Source organism: Melanerpes formicivorus, unplaced genomic scaffold, assembly GCF_026170545.1.
Source record: "Melanerpes formicivorus ecotype bairdi unplaced genomic scaffold, bMelFor1.0.p_v2 SCAF_100, whole genome shotgun sequence".
NCBI classification, from domain to species: domain Eukaryota; kingdom Metazoa; phylum Chordata; class Aves; order Piciformes; family Picidae; genus Melanerpes; species Melanerpes formicivorus.
Window position 1 is genome coordinate 795,570 of NW_027142452.1, and position 20,245 is coordinate 815,814.

The 20,245-nt window shown below is 59.2% G+C and overlaps 1 protein-coding gene across 6 annotated transcripts in view; it reads left to right on the plus strand.

Annotated features, from left to right (window-relative positions):
- Positions 1–20,245, plus strand: part of FAM117A (family with sequence similarity 117 member A) — a 37,598-nt gene that overhangs the window by 847 nt on the left and 16,506 nt on the right. For 2 of the 6 annotated variants that reach the window (XM_068166358.1, XM_068166357.1), the window contains exons 2-3: positions 646–770; positions 4,666–4,748. Coding sequence is in view for 3 of the 6 variants with exons in the window: in XM_068166357.1 (XP_068022458.1) it covers positions 752–770; positions 4,666–4,748 (102 nt within the window). In the remaining 3 variants the exon portion in view is untranslated. Of the gene's footprint in view, positions 1–645; positions 1,066–4,665; positions 4,749–13,041; positions 13,149–15,516; positions 15,656–20,245 lie in introns of those variants that run through there. The other 4 variants (XM_068166359.1, XM_068166360.1, XM_068166356.1 and 1 more) reach the window with 4 other exon arrangements.

The window sequence follows — 20,245 nt, forward strand, 5'->3', positions numbered from 1 at the left end:
CCAGGAGACCTTCCTGCGGCCTTCCAGCGGCTGCAGGGAAGCTGGGGAGAGACTGCTGAGGGTGTCAGGGAGGGATAGGCCTGGGGGGATGGAGCAGAACTGGAAGTGGGGAGGTTCAGATTGGATGTGAGGAAGAAGTTGTTGGCCATGAGGGTGGTGAGAGCCTGGCACAGGCTGCCCAGGGAGGTGGTGGAAGCCTCCTGCCTGGAGGTGTTTGCAGCCAGGCTGGAGGTGGCTGTGAGCAACCTGCTGTGGTGTGAGGTGTCCCTGCCCGTGGCAGGGGGGTTGGGGCTGGCTGAGCCTTGAGCTCCCTTCCAGCCCTGACAGCTCTCTGATTCTATACATCCCCAGGAATGGGCTCAGCACTGCTGCTCCTCCTCCCCAGCGGAGCCCTGGCTCTTCCCTGTGCCCTGGCAGCTCTGTGATTCTGTATCCACAATGCTGGTGTGATGACAGCCTCTGTGAGCAGCAGTGAATTGCCTTATGTGAGAGGCTGGGTGAAAGCAAGGGCCTGGAGTTGAACACATGATTTCCTACCAACTGGCTATCTTCAGGGATTATGGAGTGCTCAGGGCCTAATCCTGTAATCCTGCTGAGTGCCTGTCAGCCTTACTCATGCAAATAATGCCACTTTCCTCATTCCAGATCGTGATTGCTCCTAGATCCATCCAGGCTGCTGGGAAATGTGGACAGGCAAAGCTTCTGAAGAAGTCAAGATGAACTACCTCTGCTTCTGCCCAGGCAGAGAGGAATGGCAAGCAGTATGTGTGGTATGTGAAGTGGGAAGTGGCATCCTGGTTGCAAATAAGCAGATGGCCTGAAGAACTTGATGCTCTGAAGCCCAAAATCTAGTGCTGGCCTGATGACCTTGATGCTCTCAGCCCAAACTCTAGTGCTGGCCTGATGAACTTGATGCTCTCAGCCCCAAATCTAGTGCTGGCCTGATGAACTTGATGCTCTCAGCCCCAAATCTAGTGCTGGCCTGATGAACTTGATGCTCTCAGCCCACAATCTAGTGCTGGGCTGATGATCTTCAAGCCAGTAGAGTGACTTGAGACATTTAAGGTCAGTTTGGGATGAACTGAAGCAAAGGTTCATGGAATGGGTTGGGTTGGAAGGGACCTCAAAGGTTACCCAGTTCAAATCCCCCTGCCCATAGGCAGTGCCACCTCCACTGGGTCAGGTTGCTCAAGGCCTCATCCAGGCTGGCCTTGTCTCCCTCCAGGGAGGGAGCATCCCCTGGAAGGGCAAGAGGAGTGGGAACAAAGCCCTGCAACAAAGGAGAGGGGAAAGAAGAGGGAGGGGTGAGCCTGAGCACCTGGTGTGTGTGAGGCACAGCTCAGGTCTCCCCAAAGGGAATCTGTTGCAAGCTGCTGAAGGGCCCTCCTGCAAGTGTGGGGCAGGCAGGAGCCATAAAGGTTTCAAAGAGCTTGTGGATTGCCAACCCTTCCCCTTTCACCTGTACTTGAAGGACATGGAACCTGCCTGGGGTGGAAAGAGGACATTCAGCTTGAAGCCTGGCTGGGGCAGGGCACAGCTGGGCCTTGCCAGCAGCCACACTCGGTGGCAGAGCTGCTGGCATGGAAGAGGCTGAAGGACAGGGTGTGAAACGTTGCTCTCCACTGCACACCTCCCAGCTGCCTGCTGCTGAGGGCTGAGGCTCCCCTTTCCCAGCTGCCTGAGGGCTGAGGCTCCCCTTTCCCAGCTGCCTGAGGGCTGAGGCTCCCCCTTTCCCAGCTGCCTGCTGCTGAGGGCTGAGGCTCCCCTTTCCCAGCTGCCTGAGGGCTGAGGCTCCCCCTTTCCCAGCTGCCTGAGGGCTGAGGCTCCCCTTTCCCAGCTGCCTGAGGGCTGAGGCTCCCCTTTCCCAGCTGCCTGAGGGCTGAGGCTCCCCTTTCCCAGCTGCCTGAGGGCTGAGGCTCCCCTTTCCCAGCTGCCTGAGGGCTGAGGCTCCCCTTTCCCAGCTGCCTGAGGGCTGAGGCTCCCCTTTCCCAGCTGCCTGCTGCTGAGGGCTGAGGCTCCCCTTTCCCAGCTGCCTGAGGGCTGAGGCTCCCCTTTCCCAGCTGCCTGAGGGCTGAGGCTCCCCTTTCCCAGCTGCCTGAGGGCTGAGGCTCCCCTTTCCCAGCTGCCTGAGGGCTGAGGCTCCCCTTTCCCAGCTGCCTGAGGGCTGAGGCTCCCCTTTCCCAGCTGCCTGAGGGCTGAGGCTCCCCTTTCCCAGCTGCCTGAGGGCTGAGGGCTGAGGCTCCCCTTTCCCAGCTGCCTGAGGGCTGAGGGCTGAGGCTCCCCTTTCCCAGCTGCCTGAGGGCTGAGGCTCCCCTTTCCCAGCTGCCTGAGGGCTGAGGCTCCCCTTTCCCAGCTGCCTGAGGGCTGAGGCTCCCCTTTCCCAGCTGCCTGAGGGCTGAGGCTCCCCTTTCCCAGCTGCCTGAGGGCTGAGGCTCCCCTTTCCCAGCTGCCTGCTGCTGAGGGCTGAGGCTCCCCTTTCCCAGCTGCCTGAGGGCTGAGGCTCCCCTTTCCCAGCTGCCTGAGGGCTGAGGCTCCCCTTTCCCAGCTGCCTGAGGGCTGAGGCTCCCCTTTCCCAGCTGCCTGAGGGCTGAGGCTCCCCTTTCCCAGCTGCCTGAGGGCTGAGGCTCCCCTTTCCCAGCTGCCTGAGGGCTGAGGCTCCCCTTTCCCAGCTGCCTGAGGGCTGAGGCTCCCCTTTCCCAGCTGCCTGCTGCTGAGGGCTGAGGCTCCCCTTTCCCAGCTGCCTGAGGGCTGAGGCTCCCCTTCCCCAGCTGCCTGAGGGCTGAGGCTCCCCTTTCCCAGCTGCCTTCTGTGAGGGCTCAGATGAAGGCCTGGAACATTAACTGGAGCTGCCTGAAGGTGGTTCCTGAAGCTTGTGTGTGACTCCAGTCGTTTGTGTGGCTTCCCAGTAGCAGGATGTTGGTGGGAAAACAAAACAAGCAGGGAGTGGGTGGTGGTGAAGAACTTTTCCTAGAGGTGGCAGTGCTTGAATGGGAGCCAAGGATCCAGTTCCTCCTGCTGGCTTATCTCCTGATCATTGAAGTGTTAATGCAGCCTGGGTGCTCTGGGTGCTGTCAGCCTGGACTGACACAGCTCTGCAGGGTTCAGCCTGCAGGGGAAGGGGGAGGGGAGCTGCCTGTGCAGCTGCTAAGCTGGCTCCTGCTCTTGGAAGAGCAAAAGAGTCACAGAGTGTCAGGGGATGCAAGGGGGCCCTGAAAGATCATCCAGTGGAGCCCCTGCCAGGGCAGGATCACCTGGAGCAGGTCAACAGAGTCACAGAGTGTTGGGGAATGCAAGGGGCCTTGAAAGATCATCCAGTGGAGCCCCCTGCCAGAGCAGGATCACCTGGAGCAGGTCAACAGAGTCACAGAGTGTTAGGGGATGCAAGGGGCCTTGAAAGATCATCCAGTGGAGCCCCCTGCCAGGGCAGGATCACTGGAGCAGGTCACACAGGGCCTCATCCAGGCAGGTTTTGAAAGGCTCCAGAGAAGGAAACTCCACAGCCTTCCAGCAGCCCCTGCCCCCCAGCCCCTCTCTTGCCCCCAAGGGGCTCTTCCAGCAGCCCCTGCCCCCCAGCCCCTCTCTTGCCCCCAAGGGGCTCTTCCAGCAGCCCCTGCCCCCCAGCCCCTCTCTTGCCCCCAAGGGGCTCTTCCAGCCGCCCCCTGCCCCCCAGGGCCCTCCAGCACCCCCTGCCCCAGGGCCCCAGCACCCTCACAGTGCAAAGGTTTCTCATGCTCTTAGCACAGCAGAGCTCGTAGGAGCTGTTCCCTCTGTGTGTTCCTTCCCAGTGGAGCAGGAAGCCAGGGTCGCACTTGCTGCTGCTGCTCCCCTTCAGCCCCAGCCCCGAGCTAGGCTGGTGGCAGAGGTGAAGCTCTGTGTGTGTGTGAGGGCTGTGCAGCCCCTGGCCGTGAGGCAGGGCTCAGCCCCGGGGAGCCTGCAGAGCCCCGGGGGGAGTGACGGCCGAGAGGCGCCCAGGGCCCCCCGGGCTGCGCGGCCGCTGGGTGTCAGTGCCTGAAACGCTGCTTCAGCCCCTGCGGGCTGCTGGGCTGGGGAGCTGCCCCGGGCAGAGAGGCAGCGGCGCCGGGGGGGGGTGAGGAGCGCTGGGATGTGTCACTGCCACCAGCACACCGTGTCACCAGAGCCACAGGCACCAGGACTCGGGGCTGAGCAGCAGGCAAGCCCAGCCAGAGCCCCAGAATCCCCCCTGGAAGGGGCTGGAGGGCACCTCTGGAGACCCTCCAGTCCAACCCCCCTGCTGGAGCAGGTGTAGAGCACCCAGGGCTCCCTCTTGCAGCTGAACCTGCTGCTTCCCATGAGTGATCCTAACAGCAGCAGCTGGAGTCCCAGCTTTCCTCCATCCCTGCTCCTGGGGATCCCAACCCCTGGCCCCCACTGCAAGCCCCTTTGCCAATGCTTCCCCCTCAGGGTCTCCTCCAGTATTTCCCAGAGCTCAGCTCAGCTCCAGCTGCCCTGCCCAGCCTAAACAGCTCTGTGACCCTAGGAGTCTGGAGAGGAGAAGGCTCTGAGGAGACCTCATTGTGGCCTTCCAGTACCTGAAGGGGGCTCTGGCAGTGCAGAAGCTGCTGGGGGGGCTCTGCCCTCCTGCCAGAGCCTTTCAGCCTCTCTGTGCTCAGAAGCTGAAAGCCTTTTGTTTGTGATCCTTTGCAGGTCACCTGACTGGAAAGCACGAGCGACACTTCTCCATATCAGGATGTCCTCTCTATCACAACCTCTCAGCAGATGAGTGCAAGGTAAAGGAGTCCTCTTCTCTGTGGGCTTTGTGGAGCCAGCTGGGGGTTGGTCTCTTCTCCCAGGCACCCAGCACCAGAACAAGAGGACACAGTCTCAAGCTGTGCCAGGGGAAGTTCAGGGAGTTGCAGAGAGCAAGAAGGTCTCCCCTGAGCCTCCTCTTCTGCAGGCTAAGCAACCCCAGCTCCCTCAGCCTCTCCTCCCAGGGCTGTGCTCCAGACCCCTCCCCAGCTTTGTTGCCCTTCTCTGGACACCTTCCAGCATCTTGGCCTCAGCCATTGACCTTCTTGGCTGCCTGGGCACACTGGTGGCTCATGTTCAGCCTACCATCAACCAGCACCCCCAGGTCCCTCTCTGCCTGGCTGCTCTCAGCCACTCTGCCCCCAGCCTGCAGCACTGCCTGGGGTTGGTGTGGCCAATGTGCAGCCCCTGGCACTTGGATGTGTTCAATCTCCTGCCCTTGGGCTCTGCCCAGCCTGTCCAGGTCCCTCTGCAGAGCCTCTCTACCCTCCAGCAGCTCAACTCCTGCCCCCAGCTTGCTGTCAGCTGCAAATTTACTGCTGATGGACTCAGTGCCCTCCTCCAGCTCATCAATGAAGATGTTAAAGAGCACAGGGTCCAGCACTGCTCCCTGGGGCACAGCCCTGGTGCCAGGCTGCCAGCTGGCTGTGGCACCATTCACCACCACTCTCTGGGCTCAGTTCCTCACCCAGTTCAGAGTGCTCCCATCCAAGCCCTTAGCTGGTTTGCCTTTGAAGGAAGCTGACTTGCAGCCCCTGTGTGGGGAGCTGTGGCCAGGCAGCATGCTCTGAGCTGCAGGTCTCCCAGGACACCCCCAGCTGCAGCTGGACAGGGCTGTTTCAGCAAACTTGAACCCAATCCATGTGCTCACTCTTTCCCCAGGGCTCTGGCATGCAGACATCTGAGTGGAGTCTGTGTTTCCTGGCATCAGGACCAAGGTCAAGCCAGTTTGGCCTACATCCTTTCTTTCCCCCCTTCCTTTTTGGCTTCTCTTTTAAATTGTAATGGAAGAAAAGATCCAATCTGAGCTGTGCTGCAAGCAGAAGTTTTTCACAGAGCTCCAGCTGAGTATAGCCACACTTCCTGCTTCCCTCCCTCCCTCCCCTGGGTCTCATCCTCTAATCTGATGACTCAATAGTTGCAGCCAAAGTGTGTTTTGCCCTGGCAGGACTGCAGCCTGTTGATGGGGCAGAGATTGTGGTGCCATCAGCATCCTGTTCCTGCCCCAAGGGGTTGTTGGGTTGGGGTTGTTTCTTGGGGGGGGCTCTTGTCTGCTCTTGGCTTTGGGATCTGCTCCTTTAATGCATTCCAGCCTAGGCAGTGCTCTCCAGCTGCCTGGCACTGCTGGTTCATGCCTGGCACTGCTGGTTCATGCCTGGCACTGCTGGTTCATGCCTGGCACTGCTGGTTCATGCCTGGCACTGCTGGTTCATGCCTCCCCTTCCTAAGCAACCAAGGCCCACTGCATGCTTCCTTGAAGGCAGACTCCTCCTGCTGGTCAGCCCCATGACCCAGGCTTCCACAGGTGTCAGGAGCATCTGTCACCCAGGCTGACAGCCTGTGGGAAGTGAAGGGGAAACTTGGTCCTGCTTGGCACTTCTGAGCCCATCCTGTGGGCAGTTGGGGCTCGAAGCTGACTGGGGGCAGCCAGCCACAGGCTTGGCAGCTCAGTTCCCAGCTGACAGGAATCCCTCTGGTGGTAGAAGGGTTTGGCTGTGTTAGGAACAGGTTATGTGTGGGTATGGTAGGGACAGGCTTTGTCTGTGCTTGCTCCACTCATTGAGGAGTGGGCCCTGAGCACTGCATTCTGTGCCTCAGGGAACAGTTTAGGATCACAGAATGGTCTGGGTTGGGAGGGACCTCCAAAGCTCACCCAGTCCAACCCCCTCTGCAGTCAGCAGGGGCATCCTCCACCTGCCCAGAGCCCTGGGCAGCCTCACCTTGAGTATCCCCAGGATGTTGAGATCCACAGTGAAAACAGGAAGTAGGTAACAGGGAATGGTCACCCAGAAGTACAGGGTGGATGGAGTGGAAGCTCAGCCAGAGCCCAAGGAAAGCAGCAGCCCTAAGAACTGAAGTAGGAGAAGCAGAGCTGTGCAAAAGGATCTGGAGAAGATCAAACTGCTACCAGTTTGGTACCTTGAGCAACACCACTGCTGGGAGCACTGGGATGACTCTGACAGCAAATATCAGAGAGTCATAGCATCAGGCAGGGCTGGAAGGGACCACAAGGAGCAGCCATGGGCAGGGACACCCCACACTAGATCAGCCTGGCCACAGCCTCAGCCAGCCTGGCCTTAAACACCTCCAGGGACAGGGCCCCAATCACCTCCCTGGACAACCCATCCCAGGGCTTCACCACTCTCATGGGGAAGAACTTCCTCCTCCCCTCCAGCCTCAATCTCCCCACCTCCAGCTTCATTCCATCCCCCCCAGTCCTATCACTGCCTGAGATCCTGAGCAGTCCCTCCCCAGCCTTCCTGTAGCCCCCTGCAGATACTGGAAGGCCACAATGAGGTCACCTCGGAGCCTTCTCTTCTCCAGCCTGAACAGCCCCAACTCCTTCAGTCTGTCCTCACAGCAGAGCAGCTCCAGCCCTCTGCTCATCCTCCTGGCCCTGCTCTGGACACCTTCCAGCCCCTCCAGATCCCTCTTGGAATAGGGGCTCCAGAACTAGATGCAGTACTCCAGGTGGGGTCTCCCCAGGGCTGAGCAGAGGGGGAGAATCACCTCCCTTGCCCTGCTGGCCACACTTCTCCTGCTGCAGCCCAGGCTCTGCTTGGCTTTCTGGGCTGCAAGTGCAGACTGAGAGCTCCTGCTGAGCTTCTCCTCCCCCAGCACCCCCAAGGCTCTCTCCTCAGGGCTGCTTTCCAGCTTCTCCCCTGTTCAGGGAGGCTTATCTCTGCCTTGGTTTCCAAGGAGACTGATGAGCTCTGTGCCTCCACACTGAAAGAGCCAAAGAAACCCCAAACTGAGGGCCAGTTCCCAGTGCAGCATGGAGGGAGGGTGCCTCTGAAACTGGATGGAGGCTGGGAGGGCCCAGCTGCAAGGAGCCCAGCAGAGGGTGGGAGCAGTGACTTTCACCCCAGCTTGTGCTCTGATCCTTCTCCCTCAGCCCACTTGGCCTTCCTTGGAGAAGTTTGTCTGCCCTTTTGGATGGGGAGGGGGGTTGTGTCCCCTCAGAATGTGCTGCTGCTGCAGGCTGGCTGTGCCTAGGGTGAGGTGCCAGCTGGAGCTGCTGATTTCCTTTGAAACTCCTGGGTTTGTAATTATTCACAGAAGGAGGGGGGGGAAAGGTTCTTCCCAGATGAAGGCCTGGCCTGCTGAGCTCTGGGCTGAGCCAAGAAGGTTATTCCCTTCAGTGTCTGCATTTTTTCCCCATGACACTGGGCCAGTTGTTGCCACCCAGCTTGCTTTACCTCTGCTTCCCAAGTCACAGGTCCCAGTCTTCTGGGGAGGTCCAGCAGCACTGCTTCAGGAGCTTGGTTGCCTTGGGCCTTCCTCCTAGCTGTGAGGGAATAACATTCTTGGGCCAAGTACAGCCCTGGTGTGAACTGTTGCTTTTTCCCCTGCATCACATTGGTCATGGTTCCTCATCAGTCTGGGGGCAGGCACTAGAGGGACAGCCTCTGTGCTTTGCCAGGCTTGCAGCTGCTGGCTCAGCTAGAGCCAGAAGAACTGGAGCATCCCTGTGAGGAGCAAAGGCTGAGAGACCTGCAGCCATTGAGCCTGGAGAGGAGCAGCCCCAGAGGGGACCTGCTCAATGCTCAGCAAGAGCTAAAGGGCCTGTGGGAGGCAAGAGGAGAGGGCCAGGCTCTTATCAGTGGTGCCCAGCAGCAGGATAAGGGCAGCTGGTACAGACTGGAAGCCAGGAGGAGGAAATTCTTTGGTGTGAGGGTGCTGGAGGCCTGGAGCAGGCTGCCCAGAGAGGTTGTGGAGTCTCCTTCTCTGGAGAGAGTCCAACCCCCTCACTGTGCTCCTGGGCAAGCTGCTGGGGGGGTTGGACTGGGGGAGCTCCAGAGGTCCCTTCCAACCCTCACTGTGCTGGGAGTGTGTGCAAGCTGAGAGTCCAAGTGTTTGCCTCTCCTGGAAACACAAAGCTTCCTGGAACACCTCCCCCTGAGCATGCTGACCCTCTGTTGTGGGCAGTGTTCTGCACCTTGGGCAGCCTGTGTTGTGCTGGGCAATCTCCCTGAGTCTCCTCAGTCCTTGTGGCTGGGCATGGGGTGAGGAACAGGATCATCCCTTGGGGTCAGTGGGAGCTACCAGCACAGAGCTCAGGTCTTGGTGTCCTCTAGGTGAGCTGAGTCCTCCTGCAGACAGCCCTTGTGTGTCACTTGGAGCACAACCAGCCTGAAAGGAGGTTGGAGTGAGGTGGGGGTTTGTGTCCTGCCTAGTGAGTGACAGGATGAGAGGAAATGGCCTTCAGGCTGCCCCAGGGGAGGTTGAAGTTGAGCATGAGGAACAATTTCTTCCCCAGGAGGGTTGTCAAGCCCTGGAACAGGCTGCCCAGGGAGGTGCTTGAATCCCCATCCCCAGAAGTGTCTCAGAGAGGTGGTGCTGAGGGCCATGGTTTAGCAGCAGCCTTGCCAGAGTCAGAGACTGGATGATCCTGGAGGTCTTTTGCAACCCAGCTCCTGTTCTGATTCCCTGAAAGCAGAGGGTTGCCCTGAGTGCCCCCAGCTCTAATGCTGCTCCAAAACTCAACTAGGAAGCCATGTCCCAAACCCTCTGCAAGTGGAGGATGAAAGGGATCCCCCAAAAGATGATCAGCTCCATCCTTGCTGGGTCAGAGTGGGCTGATCAGCTGGGTGGTGCAGAGGGGAGAGGGAAGCCCAGCAGCAGAGGAGCAGGTAGGAGGCAGCCTTTGGCTGTGCCTCTGAGCCTCTCTTGCCTGCTGTGGATTGATTTGTCAGCCCTTGCTCTCATTGGCATGCTCCCCTGGGCTGCTGGCAGTGCTGGGCACCAGGGAGCACTTTGAAGTGCCCTCTTTTCTGTCTGCTCTATTGGTGACTCACACTGGTGGAGGCTTCCTGCCTCTCCATGGCTTGGGGAAAATGAGCTGTTTCTGAAGGTCTCCCTCTGCTCTGCTCCCCAAACTCCCACTGTTTTCACTGCAAGCATGACCAGACTGTGGAACAGCTTGGCTGGGCCTGCTGCATCATCTGTTGGGTCTCCTCTAACAAGCTGCAGTTCCATTCAGCTTGCTGCTCTTTAGGGCTTTTCATCTCCAAGCAGTTGAGGGCAGAAAGTGCCCAGCAGTGCCAGGCAGCCTTCTCTCTCTGGGGGCTAGGAGTGGGAGGCAGACAGGCAGGCATTTCACTCCACAGCTTCAGAGGGAGAGGAATTTTGTTCAAGGACAATGAGGGAAGGCTTAGCTTGTGTGCTGAGTGACCCTTTGATCTTCCACGTTCATGCTCAGCTGGTCAGGGCTTTAAATCTAAGCTCTGTCTCCCTCCTACCCAGAGCAAGCAGCCAGCAGTGTAATCTCATTTAGGACCTGAGCACTGGGCCAGAAGGGCAGTGGCAGTGGCAGCTGTAGAGCCTTACATGCTTCCTACTTGCTTGTCACTGCCTCAGGTGACACTGGCATAAAGCTAAAGCAGGGTGGGTGGCTTAGGGTGGGCTCAGAGGGGTCTAAGTGGGGAAGGGTTGGCCTCTAAACCCTCCTCCTGTGTGCCTGTGAATGGGAGGAGTGGGCCAGTGTGAAAAGGTGACTGGAGGGAGCACAGGGAAGAGCTTGGTCCTTAGCCATGGAGTGCATGGAATCATTGGTTGGAAAGGGACCTGTTAAAGGTCAGCTAATCCAACCCCCTGCAGTCGGCAGGGACATCCCCAGCTTGGAGCCAAGTTGCTCTCACAGCCCCAACCCACCTGGCCTGGGGTGGTTCCAGGGGTGGGACATCTCCCACCTCTCTGGGCAGCCTGGGCCAGGCTCTCACCACCCTCAGGGTCAAACAGTTTTCTCCCTTCTCTCCACTCTGAACCTCCCTCTTCCCATTCCAAACCACCCCCCCTTGTCCTGTCACAACAGGCCCTGCTCCAAAGCCTGTCCCTGGCTTTCTGATCTGCCTCTTTGAGTACTGAAAAGCCAGCAGAAGGTCTCCCTGGAGCCTCCTCTTCTCCAGGCTGAACAACCCCCAGCTCTTCTAGCCTGCCCTTGCAGGAGAGGAGAGACAGGAGATCACTGTGGTGTGATGTTTGCTAGCAGGGATGACATGACTGGCTTTCTGAGACTCTCAGCACCCTGCTAGGTCAGGAATCCTGGGCAGGGTGAGAAGGCTACAGAGGCTGCTGCAGAAGGGATGGAAATGAGATAAGAAGTTGGATCCTTGACCTGCAGCCCCTGAGTGGCTGTAAAAGGTTGTGGTGACTGCCCCTGTGCAGCACAGGGTTAGGAATCCTGATCCTGGGGGGGTGGCTGCACAGCCTGGGCTGGAGCCTTGCCTGCAGGATTGGGGCAGCTTTCATGTTCCAGTGCTCCCAGCTGGGTGGGGAAGGAGCCAGGAAGGCCTGCTCTGGGTGCAGCTAGGCTTGGCTGGCTGATACTGTGCAGCTCAGCTGTGCCAGGATGGCTGTAGCCCACTTGATAGGGAACAGCTGCTGCTTTCCTTGGCTCTTCCTACATGCCACAGCAAAATGGGGAGGGAGGGAGGTTAAACCTTGGGAGAAGCATTTGGTGACAGCAAAACTTGGCCTTGAGACAGAGCTGGTGCTTGGCTTGGTGGTGCTGAACCAATCTGGGGGGGTTTGGGGGGGGTTCAGTATTTCTGGCTGTATTTAAAGCAGGAGCTGTGGTGAGCCCAGGCAGGGGCCCAGCTGTGTGACCTCCTGTGTGCTGACACAGAGCAGGGCAGAGGAGGGACTATTTTTGGTGGGTTCCAGCTGTGAGTATGGGATTCAGCTCACAGTGTGGCAGAGAAACTGAAAGGTGAATTTGAATGGAAGGGTTCCCACAAGAGCTGAGCTGTGTCAGAGACCTGGGGGGGAGGTGGAGAGAACATGCTCAGAACTCTCCTCTGGTTTCCAGTGCAGGTCTCTGTTCTCCTCAGCACCTCTTCTTCTGGTAGTTCCCTCCCTAGTGCTCTTTCTCCCTCTTCTTCCTAAACTCCTTTCCTTCTTCCCAAGGTGCAGAGCTGCTCTGGGGCTTGGGAAGAAGATGTTTTCAGGCAGAGTCTTTGGCTTGGAGAAGTGTTTGTGTGCAGAGGGGTCTCCAAGCTCAGCTGGCTTTGGTTTGCTACCCTGTCGCAGCAGTGGGAGCTGGGGAAGGCCTCACCAGGGCCAAGCAGAGGGAGAAGAGAGCCTCCCTTGACCTGCTGGCCACACTCTTCTGAGTGAACCTCAGGGCACCATTCTTGGGCACGTTGCTGCCTCATGGGGAACGTCTTGTTGTCCCCCAGCACTCCCAGGTCCTGTTCCAGAGAGCTGCTTCCCAGCAGGTCCCCTCTCACCTGTCCCGGTGCAGGAGGCTGTTCCTCTCCAGGGGCAGGATGCTCCCCGTGCCCTGGCTGAATCTCATGAGGTTCCCCTCTGCCCAGATCTCACTGGCTGCCAGCACAGCCTGATGGGATGTCAGCCACTCATCCCAGATCAACAAACTAGCTGAGATCCACTGGATCCCTTCAGGAAGGATGGGCTCTGGAGTTTAGAACTCCCCTTTGGATTGGTGAGGTCGAAGTGAAGAGAGAAATCCCCGAGCCGTCCCTGGGGACTGCTGCTGACTCTCAGAGGTGCCCTGAGCACTCCTGCTCTTCTGGAAGGTTCCCTTACCCCGAGGGACAGTCAGGGCAGAGCTGCTGGTGTCTCCCTGCGTGGCTGGGTTCGCAGCTTATCAGAGATCTGGCAGCACTCCTTGCTGGGAGAGATAAGGCTGCTGGGTCCCACGGGTGGCGTTGGTTGGTTTGCTGAGATCTAATGACCAAAGCTGCGGTTTCTGCTCTCATCTCTGCCTCCATCGAGAGGAACATTCTGTCTCTTCCTCCCCTAACTGCAGGGCACACCACCAGGAGCTCTGCCCCTAGGCTGTCTGTAGCAGCAGAAGATGGCTCTGTCTAGGCTCCCATCTGGTGCCTGATTACGTGGGCAGCAGCAGCAGCAGCAGGCGGCCTGGAGCGCAGGCGATACAGGAAGAGGATGGGGAGCGCTGCTCCACCGAGATAGCTGCTGGGGGGACACCAACTGTCCCCTCCTCTCCACACAGCTTGGCTTGAAGCCCAGGCTGCTTTGCCACCTCATGCCTTTCCCCTTCTTCTTATCTCCCGTGCCCCAGCTTCCCAGGCTCCTGGGCTAGATAGATCAGCCCCACCCTCTGCACTTGGGCAGAGGCTTCCTTTCCCAAACCCCACGGAGCTGCCGTGCCTGGAGGCAGAGCATCAGCACTGGTGAGGAGGCCACACCTTGAGTACTGGGTTCAGTTTTGGGGTCCTCACTTCCAAGAAGGATGTTGAGGGGCTGGAGTGGGTCCAGAAAAGGGCAACAGTGCTGGTGAAGGGTCTGGAGAGCAGGGCTGGGAAGGAGCAGTTGAAGGAGCTGGGGGTGTTCAGCCTGGAGAAGAGGAAGCTGAGGGGAGACCTTGTGGCTCTCTACAGCTCCCTGCAAGGAGGTTGGAGTGAGGTGGGGATTGGTCTCTTCTCCCAGGGAACAAGGGACAGGACAAGAGGAAATGGCTTCAGGCTGTACCAGGGCAGTTTTAGGTTGGACATTGGGAACAATTCCTTCTCAAAAAGGGTTGCTAAGCCCTGGCCCAGGCTGCCCAGGGCAGTGGTAGAGTCTCCATCCCTGGAGGGGTTTAACAGCTGTGTGGATGTGATGCTGAAGGCCATGGTCTGGTGGTGACCACACATCCTGTGTGTTCCATTTGTCCCATGGCCCTGTCCAGAGCTCTGACCACCACCACTGCTGAGGCCATCTTCCCCTGCAGCCTCCTCTCTGGGCCCACAGCCAGGGCTGTGCCTGTGTGCTTTTGTCCCTCTCTGCTAACAGCAGGGGAATCCTGCAGGTTGACACCACCACAGAAGGGGTTGGGTTTGGAAGGGACCTTCAAGATCAGCTCGTTCCAACCCCTGCCCTGGGCAGGGACACCTCACACCAGATCAGTTTCCTCAAGGCCTCATCCAGCCCAATTTTGAGCACTTTCCAGGCTTGGAGCTCCCACAGCTTCTCTGGGCAGCCTGTTCCAGTGCCTCACCACCCTTATGGGGAAGAATTTCTTCCTAATGGCCAATCTAAATCAAACCTCTTCCAGTCTGAAGCCATCACAGAATTGTTAGGGTTGGAAGGGACCCCAAGGATCATCCAGTTCCAGCCCCCTGCTATGGGCTGGGACACCTCACACCACAGCAGGTTGCTCACAGCCACCTCCAGCCTGGCTGCAAACACCTCCAGGCAGGAGGCTTCCACCACCTCCCTGGGCAGCCTGTGCCAGGCTCTCACCACCCTCCTGGGGAAGAACTTCTTCCTGACACTCAACCTGAATCAGCCCTCAGCCTGTCACTCCAGGCCCTTATTAAAGGTCCCTCTGCAAGATGCTGAAGGGAACAGAATGTTCTGGAAAGATGAGCTCAGCAAAGCTCCCTTGGGTCAGAGGCATGTGGTGGGGTCAGGAAAGAGGGAACCCAGGTCAGCTCTTCATCCCCCTCCTCCTGTTGAGGCTGGTAGGGATGGGTCAGATCCTGCAGGGGGCCTGGACCTGCTCAGCCACCCGGGGAACCACATCTGCCACCCCAGAGCTGTGTGTGGCAGAGCTGCTCACGCTGTGACCAGCACCAAACCCAGCCCCAGCGTCTTTATTTCCCCTGTTCCCAGCTCTGTTTCACACCAAACTCGGCCCAGGAGGGGCTGTGGTCAGAGATGTTGAATTTTGGGTGTCTGAGGGGTACAGAAATTGGAAGTGTGCTCAGTCACAACCTGCAGCAGAACTTCCTGGAGCAGGTTTTTCGCTTTCAAAGGCGAGCAGCTGCCAACGTTCACTTGGCTTAGAGCAGAACTTGATGGGGGGGGGGGGGGGGGAGCTTCTTTAAGGCCCTGGGAAGGGAGACCGAGAGCTCAGCGCTGCGGACCTGCGCCTTCATCTCGACTCTTTCGAAGCTCTTTCGCTTCTCTCTGCCTTTTTCCTTCATCTCTGGAGGACAGAACGCGGCCTTGCTGCCTCCCCGGGGGTCGAAAAAGGCCTGGGCTGGCTGGGCCTTGCGTTTCCTGCTGCCTGAGCTCTGGGAAAAGGCCGCGGCGGGGCGAGGTGGCGTCACGGCCGGGCCGGGCCGTATCGGGACCGGCAGCACCGGGCCGAGCTTTCCCGTCCCTGTCCCCGCCCCCTGCCTCCTCCCTCCCAAGGTGAAAGAGAAACCGGGCCGCAAGCCCTGTGGGGCACCTCTGATTGGTGTTCGCGGTGAAGGGGGTGGGGTGTTAGCGAGGCTTATGATTGGTCCCCCTCACTAGAGTCTGCTTTTCGGCTGCTCTGATTGGTTCTGCCACCCCCACGGGGGCGGGAGAGAGGGCGAGGCTTGGGCGGTGCTTTCCTCTGGGATTGGCTGTGGCGCGGAGGGCGTCGCCTGGTAATCGTTCACGCGCTCGTGATTAGCTACTGTAGCAGCGCGTGCGGGGGAGGTGCTTGTAGAGCGCTCTCATTGGCTGCCCTTAACGGAGGGCGGATCGGCTGGCTGCGGACACCCAATGAGCGCCGGGCTCCTCTTGCCGGCCCGCCCCCGGAGCGCTGATAAGCGGCGCGGCGGGGCTGGGGGGTCAGTGCGGCGGAGTGGAGTCGCGTGCGGGTCGGGCATGGCGGGGGCGGGCGGCGGCTCCGGCTGCCGCGGCGGGACGGGAGGGCCCCAGCCGCTGCGTGCCACCGTCCCCTTCCAGCTGCAGCAGCGCCGTGGAGACGGGGGTCGGGCAGGTAACGGCGGGAGGAGGCGGGCAGCGCCGGTGCGCAGCCGGGTTCGCGGGGAGCACGCGTGTTCCCTGCACCCCGTGTCGATGGCCGGGCCCGGGCTGAGCGTCCGCACCAGCACCCAGGGCCTCCTCGCTGGTTCCTAGGGCCCGGCCCTGGTGCGACCCGCTCCGCAGCGTGCCCCCGCCGGGGAGCGCTCTCCCCTCTGGGGCCCAGTGGCTGGGACGGGGCTGAGCTCCGCTCCACCTTGTGCTGTGCGCACCGACACCACCTCCCTCCTGTTGGGGGCTGCAGAGGCAGCGCCGGGCTAGGCAAAGAGCGCTGCGTGCTCGGGAGCTTCCCCTCCTGCATCTCACCTGGGCAGAAGTGAAAGAGAAGTGCGAGATCCGGGGCAGGGGAGGGGGCCAAAACAAACCCGGGACGGGGGAGCGGGTCACGGCACCGAAGGCAATGAGCGAAGGGGAACTGCACCCCGTGGGGCGCGGCCCCGGGACAGCCGAGCCGCGTACAGTGCTGCCCGTGGGCTGCCCACGCGAGGCAGCGGCTTGGATCTGCGCCCTGTGGGCTTCCAGGGCTCCCCGGGGGGCTGCCCCCGGCCCGCTGCTTGGGGCTTCCTGTGACGAGGAGCTGGCCCTTTGGAGGCGATTGCACCCCAAAGCCTTGAGCCCTGCCTTGCCCGCAGCCGATGCGGCTTGGTCGGGAAGCAGTCGTTTGATTTCTGCTGATAGCAGTCGGCCCTCAATCACATTGCCGAGATTTTCCTGACCCCTTCAGGAATGCTTCTTTAAATATAACTTCTGGGGTTTTTATTTGGGGGGGGGGAGCTAATAATAGTTTTTGGCTTTTCTTTCGGTGCTTAAGTGCCTCTGGCTGTTCTTTAGGCACCTAAGTGCCTCTGGCTGTTCTTTAGGCACCTAAGTGCCTCTGGCTGTTCTTTAGGCACCTAAGTGCCTCTGGCTGTTCTTTAGGCACCTAAGTGCCTCTGGCTGTTCTTTAGGCACCTAAGTGCCTCTGGCTGTTCTTTAGGCACCTAAGTGCCTCTGGCTGTTCTTGAGGCACCTAAGTGCCTCTGGCTGTTCTTTAGGCACCTAACCGCCTCTGGCTGTTCTTTAGGCACCTAACCGCCCCTGGCTGTTCTTTAGGCACCTAAGTGCCTCTGGCTGTTCTTTAGGCACCTAACCGCCTCTGGCTGTTCTTTAGGCACCTAACCGCCCCTGGCTGTTCGCGGGGCTGCGTTTGGGTGTCAGGCCCTTGCTTGGCCGCCCGTTATCGCCAGGAGGAATTCCAATAGCAAACGAAACCACTTTGAGGGTTAACCGTGGGCTCAGAGAGGCTGGTGGAGCAGGGAGAAGCGCTTGGCAAGCTTTGGGCCGGCCGATGGGGGGGTGGCAGCTGGAGGGCTGGGCTCTCCTCGGGGGCAGGAGCCGCTTGATTCGCTTTGCGGAGGGCAGCGCTGCAGCCCGTCCCGCCGTGAGGGTTAATGACCCTTCCCGAAGCATCCTGCACTTCACTGCTTGAGCTTCCCGGCCCTTCCTGCCGCTGGCGGGGTCGGTATTGATCAGAGCAGCTGTTCAAAAGCTCTCTTTTTGCTCCATTTACACTTGAAACAGGTTCATGAAATGAATCCCTTCGAGTGCCGCTGGCTGCTCCCCTCTCAGCAGCCAGCCCAAATCGAGGTGAAGTTGCTCGTAGCAGGGCAATCACTCAGGAGCTTCAGATGTCAGGAGGTGAAGCAGCTCTCAGAGAAAGGAGAGCCAGGCCTGCCAGGGCTCTCTGGGCTGTCCCTGCTGCAGAGCCTGGTGAATTCCCCTGCAGCTCCCCTTGGAGCTGTGCTGAGATGAACCAGGACTGCTGCTCTTCATCCCTTCCTGCCTCTCTTCCCCCCAGCTGCTCAGGCTCTAGGAGGTTTGGGTTTTGTTTCCTCTTGATCACAGTCATTTCAGGGACACTCTGGGAGGTGTTGAAGTTTCCCCTGCTCTCTGCCTCCTTGCTGTGTGGAAGGCTCGGTGTGCTCCCTGCCCGTGTGTGGGAGCTGCGAGCAGCAAACTGGCAGAGTTTGAGTGCAAACTGGGCTCCTGGTGAGTCAGCATCTGACACTGCTGCTCCCACCTTCAGGGGAGCTGAGAGTGGAAAGCCAGGGCTTGGCTCTGCTGCCTCTGAGCTGCTTGGCTGCTGGGGGTTGCTGTGGCTCTGGCTTGGGTTGGGGGGAGGGTTTAGAGGAAGAGTTGAGGGGTGATCCGGGGTCTGATCCTGCAGCTGCTCTGATAATAGAGGATCCCATTGAGATGAGGAGCAGCTGCTGAGTCTCTCAAAGGGCTTCTGTTCCAAAGAGGAGCTGGAGCTGGGGGGTGCCAGGAAAGAGGCCTGAGGATGTTTGAAAAGGGGCTTGACTTGCTGTGCAGAGCTCCCAAGGTCTCAGCTCAGTGGTGAGCCTGCTGTGTGGCTTTGGGGTCAGAGGGCTCTTGGAGTTCCTTATCTCTGCAGTGCTGTGGCTGGGGGGGGATGAAGCAGGTACAGTGCTGCTGTTTGATGCTCTCCAGGTGCAGGCTGGGCCCATCCCTGTCCCATCTGTTTATGTCAGGTGGGTTGAAAGCAGCTGCTGGGGTGGGCAGAGGGGAGCAGGTGCTGCTGTGAGGCTGGCAGGGGGCTGCTGTGTGTTCCCCTGGGGGGGGCTCTGCAGTTTAAACAGGTCAAGGGCAAGGCTCCTGCTGCTGGGGGCCTTGGTGGCTTCCTCCAGAGCCCCAGAGAGGCACATGTTGGGCAGAGAGCTTCCATGCTGGGGTTGGTTAGTCTGGAGGGAAGGAGGCTGAGGGCAGACCTCACTCCCTGCAGCTCTCTGGAAGGAGGCTGGAGCCAGGTCAGGGTTGGTCTCTTCTCCTGAGGAAGAAGTGATAGGACTACAGGACTTGGCCTCAAGCTGCAGCCCCAGGGGAGCTTCAGGTTGGATGTCAGGAACAATTTCTTCCTCTCAAAGTCTTTCCTCCTCAAGGCCTGGCCCAGGGCAGCCCCATCACAGGAGGGATTTAAAGGCTGGGTAGGTGTGGTTTAGTGGTGGCTTGGCAGTGTTGCTTCCACAGCTGGCCTCCACCTTGGAGGTCTTCCTTTGACCATGATGATTCTGGGAGGGTCTTGGAGATCTGCATTGGCTCATGCACAGAGAGGGAGAAGATGGAATGTGGTGGACAAGCAAGGCTGTGTCACACTTCATCAGCTGAGCCTCCTCCTCCCCATTCCTTGCTAAATGTGATGTGGGTTAAGATGGGATGAAGAGCTGCACCAGGAGCCACCTGCCCACTGCCTTCTGAGCAGTGTGGGAGGAGGAAGGCCAACTGTCTGTCTGCCTTCCAAACACTACCTGCTCGATGATGTGGCACAGGAGAGGAAGAGCAGCAAGGTGCAGGCATGCAAGTCCCCAGCTCTGAGCCTCTGTGCTCACTTTGGGTTCATGAATGGCTTGGTCAGGTCTTGCACTGCATGGGGCTGCAAGCCCTCAGCTCTGAGCCTCTGTGCTCACTTTGGGTGGTTCATGAATGGCTTGGTCAGGCCTTGCACTGCATGGGGCTGCAAGCCCTCAGCTCTGAGCCTCTGTGCTCACTTTGGGTTCATGAATGGCTTGGTCAGGCCTTGCACTGCATGGGGCTGCAAGTCCCCAGCTCTGAGCCTCTGTGCTCACTTTGGGTTCATGAATGGCTTGGTCAGGCCTTGCACTGCATGGGGCTGCAAGCCCTCAGCTCTGAGCCTCTGTGCTCACTTTGGGTTCATGAATGGCTTGGTCAGGTCTTGCACTGCATGGGGCTGCAAGCCCTCAGCTCTGAGCCTCTGTGCTCACTTTGGGTTCATGAATGGCTTGGTCAGGTCTTGCACTGCATGGGGCTGCAAGCCCTCAGCTCTGAGCCTCTGTGCTCACTTTGGGTTCATGAATGGCTTGGTCAGGTCTTGCACTGCATGGGGCTGCAAGCCCTCAGCTCTGAGCCTCTGTGCTCACTTTGGGTTCATGAATGGCTTGGTCAGGCCTTGCACTGCATGGGGCTGCAAGCCCTCAGCTCTGAGCCTCTGTGCTCACTTTTGGGGGGTTCATGAATGGCTTGGTCAGGCCTTGCACTGCATGGGGTTCAGATGAAGCCTCTGTGCCAGCAGAGCTTTCCTGGCAGCCTCTCTCCACCAGAACCCAGAGGAGCTCACCACTTTCCCCACCACCCCACGACTCTGTGGTGCATTTTAGCTGCTCAGGAAGTTACTGTTGGCTGAGCTGGCTCATCCAGGTGGGATTTTGGGGCCTGCCTTTGAGATGTCCAGGGGGCTTTGCTGTGTGGCTCCTGCTAGAGCAACTCAGTGAGCAGCCTGCCCAAACATCTTTACTTGGTGCCTGGATGAAGCCTGGGCCTGCTGGGGGAGGGAGCTGAGTGGACTCTGTTGGCAGTGTGGCTTTAGGGCTGAAATTGTCTGCTCCTGGAAGTGCTGTGGGCCTGCTGCCTGCATGGCAGTGCTACAGCAGAGCTCCCACAGTGTCTTCTCTGCTCCTTGCAGGGAAAGGTCTTCAAGGCCAGCTTGGAGCAGCTTGGTCTGGCAGGAGGGGATGGGAGTTAGATGATCTTT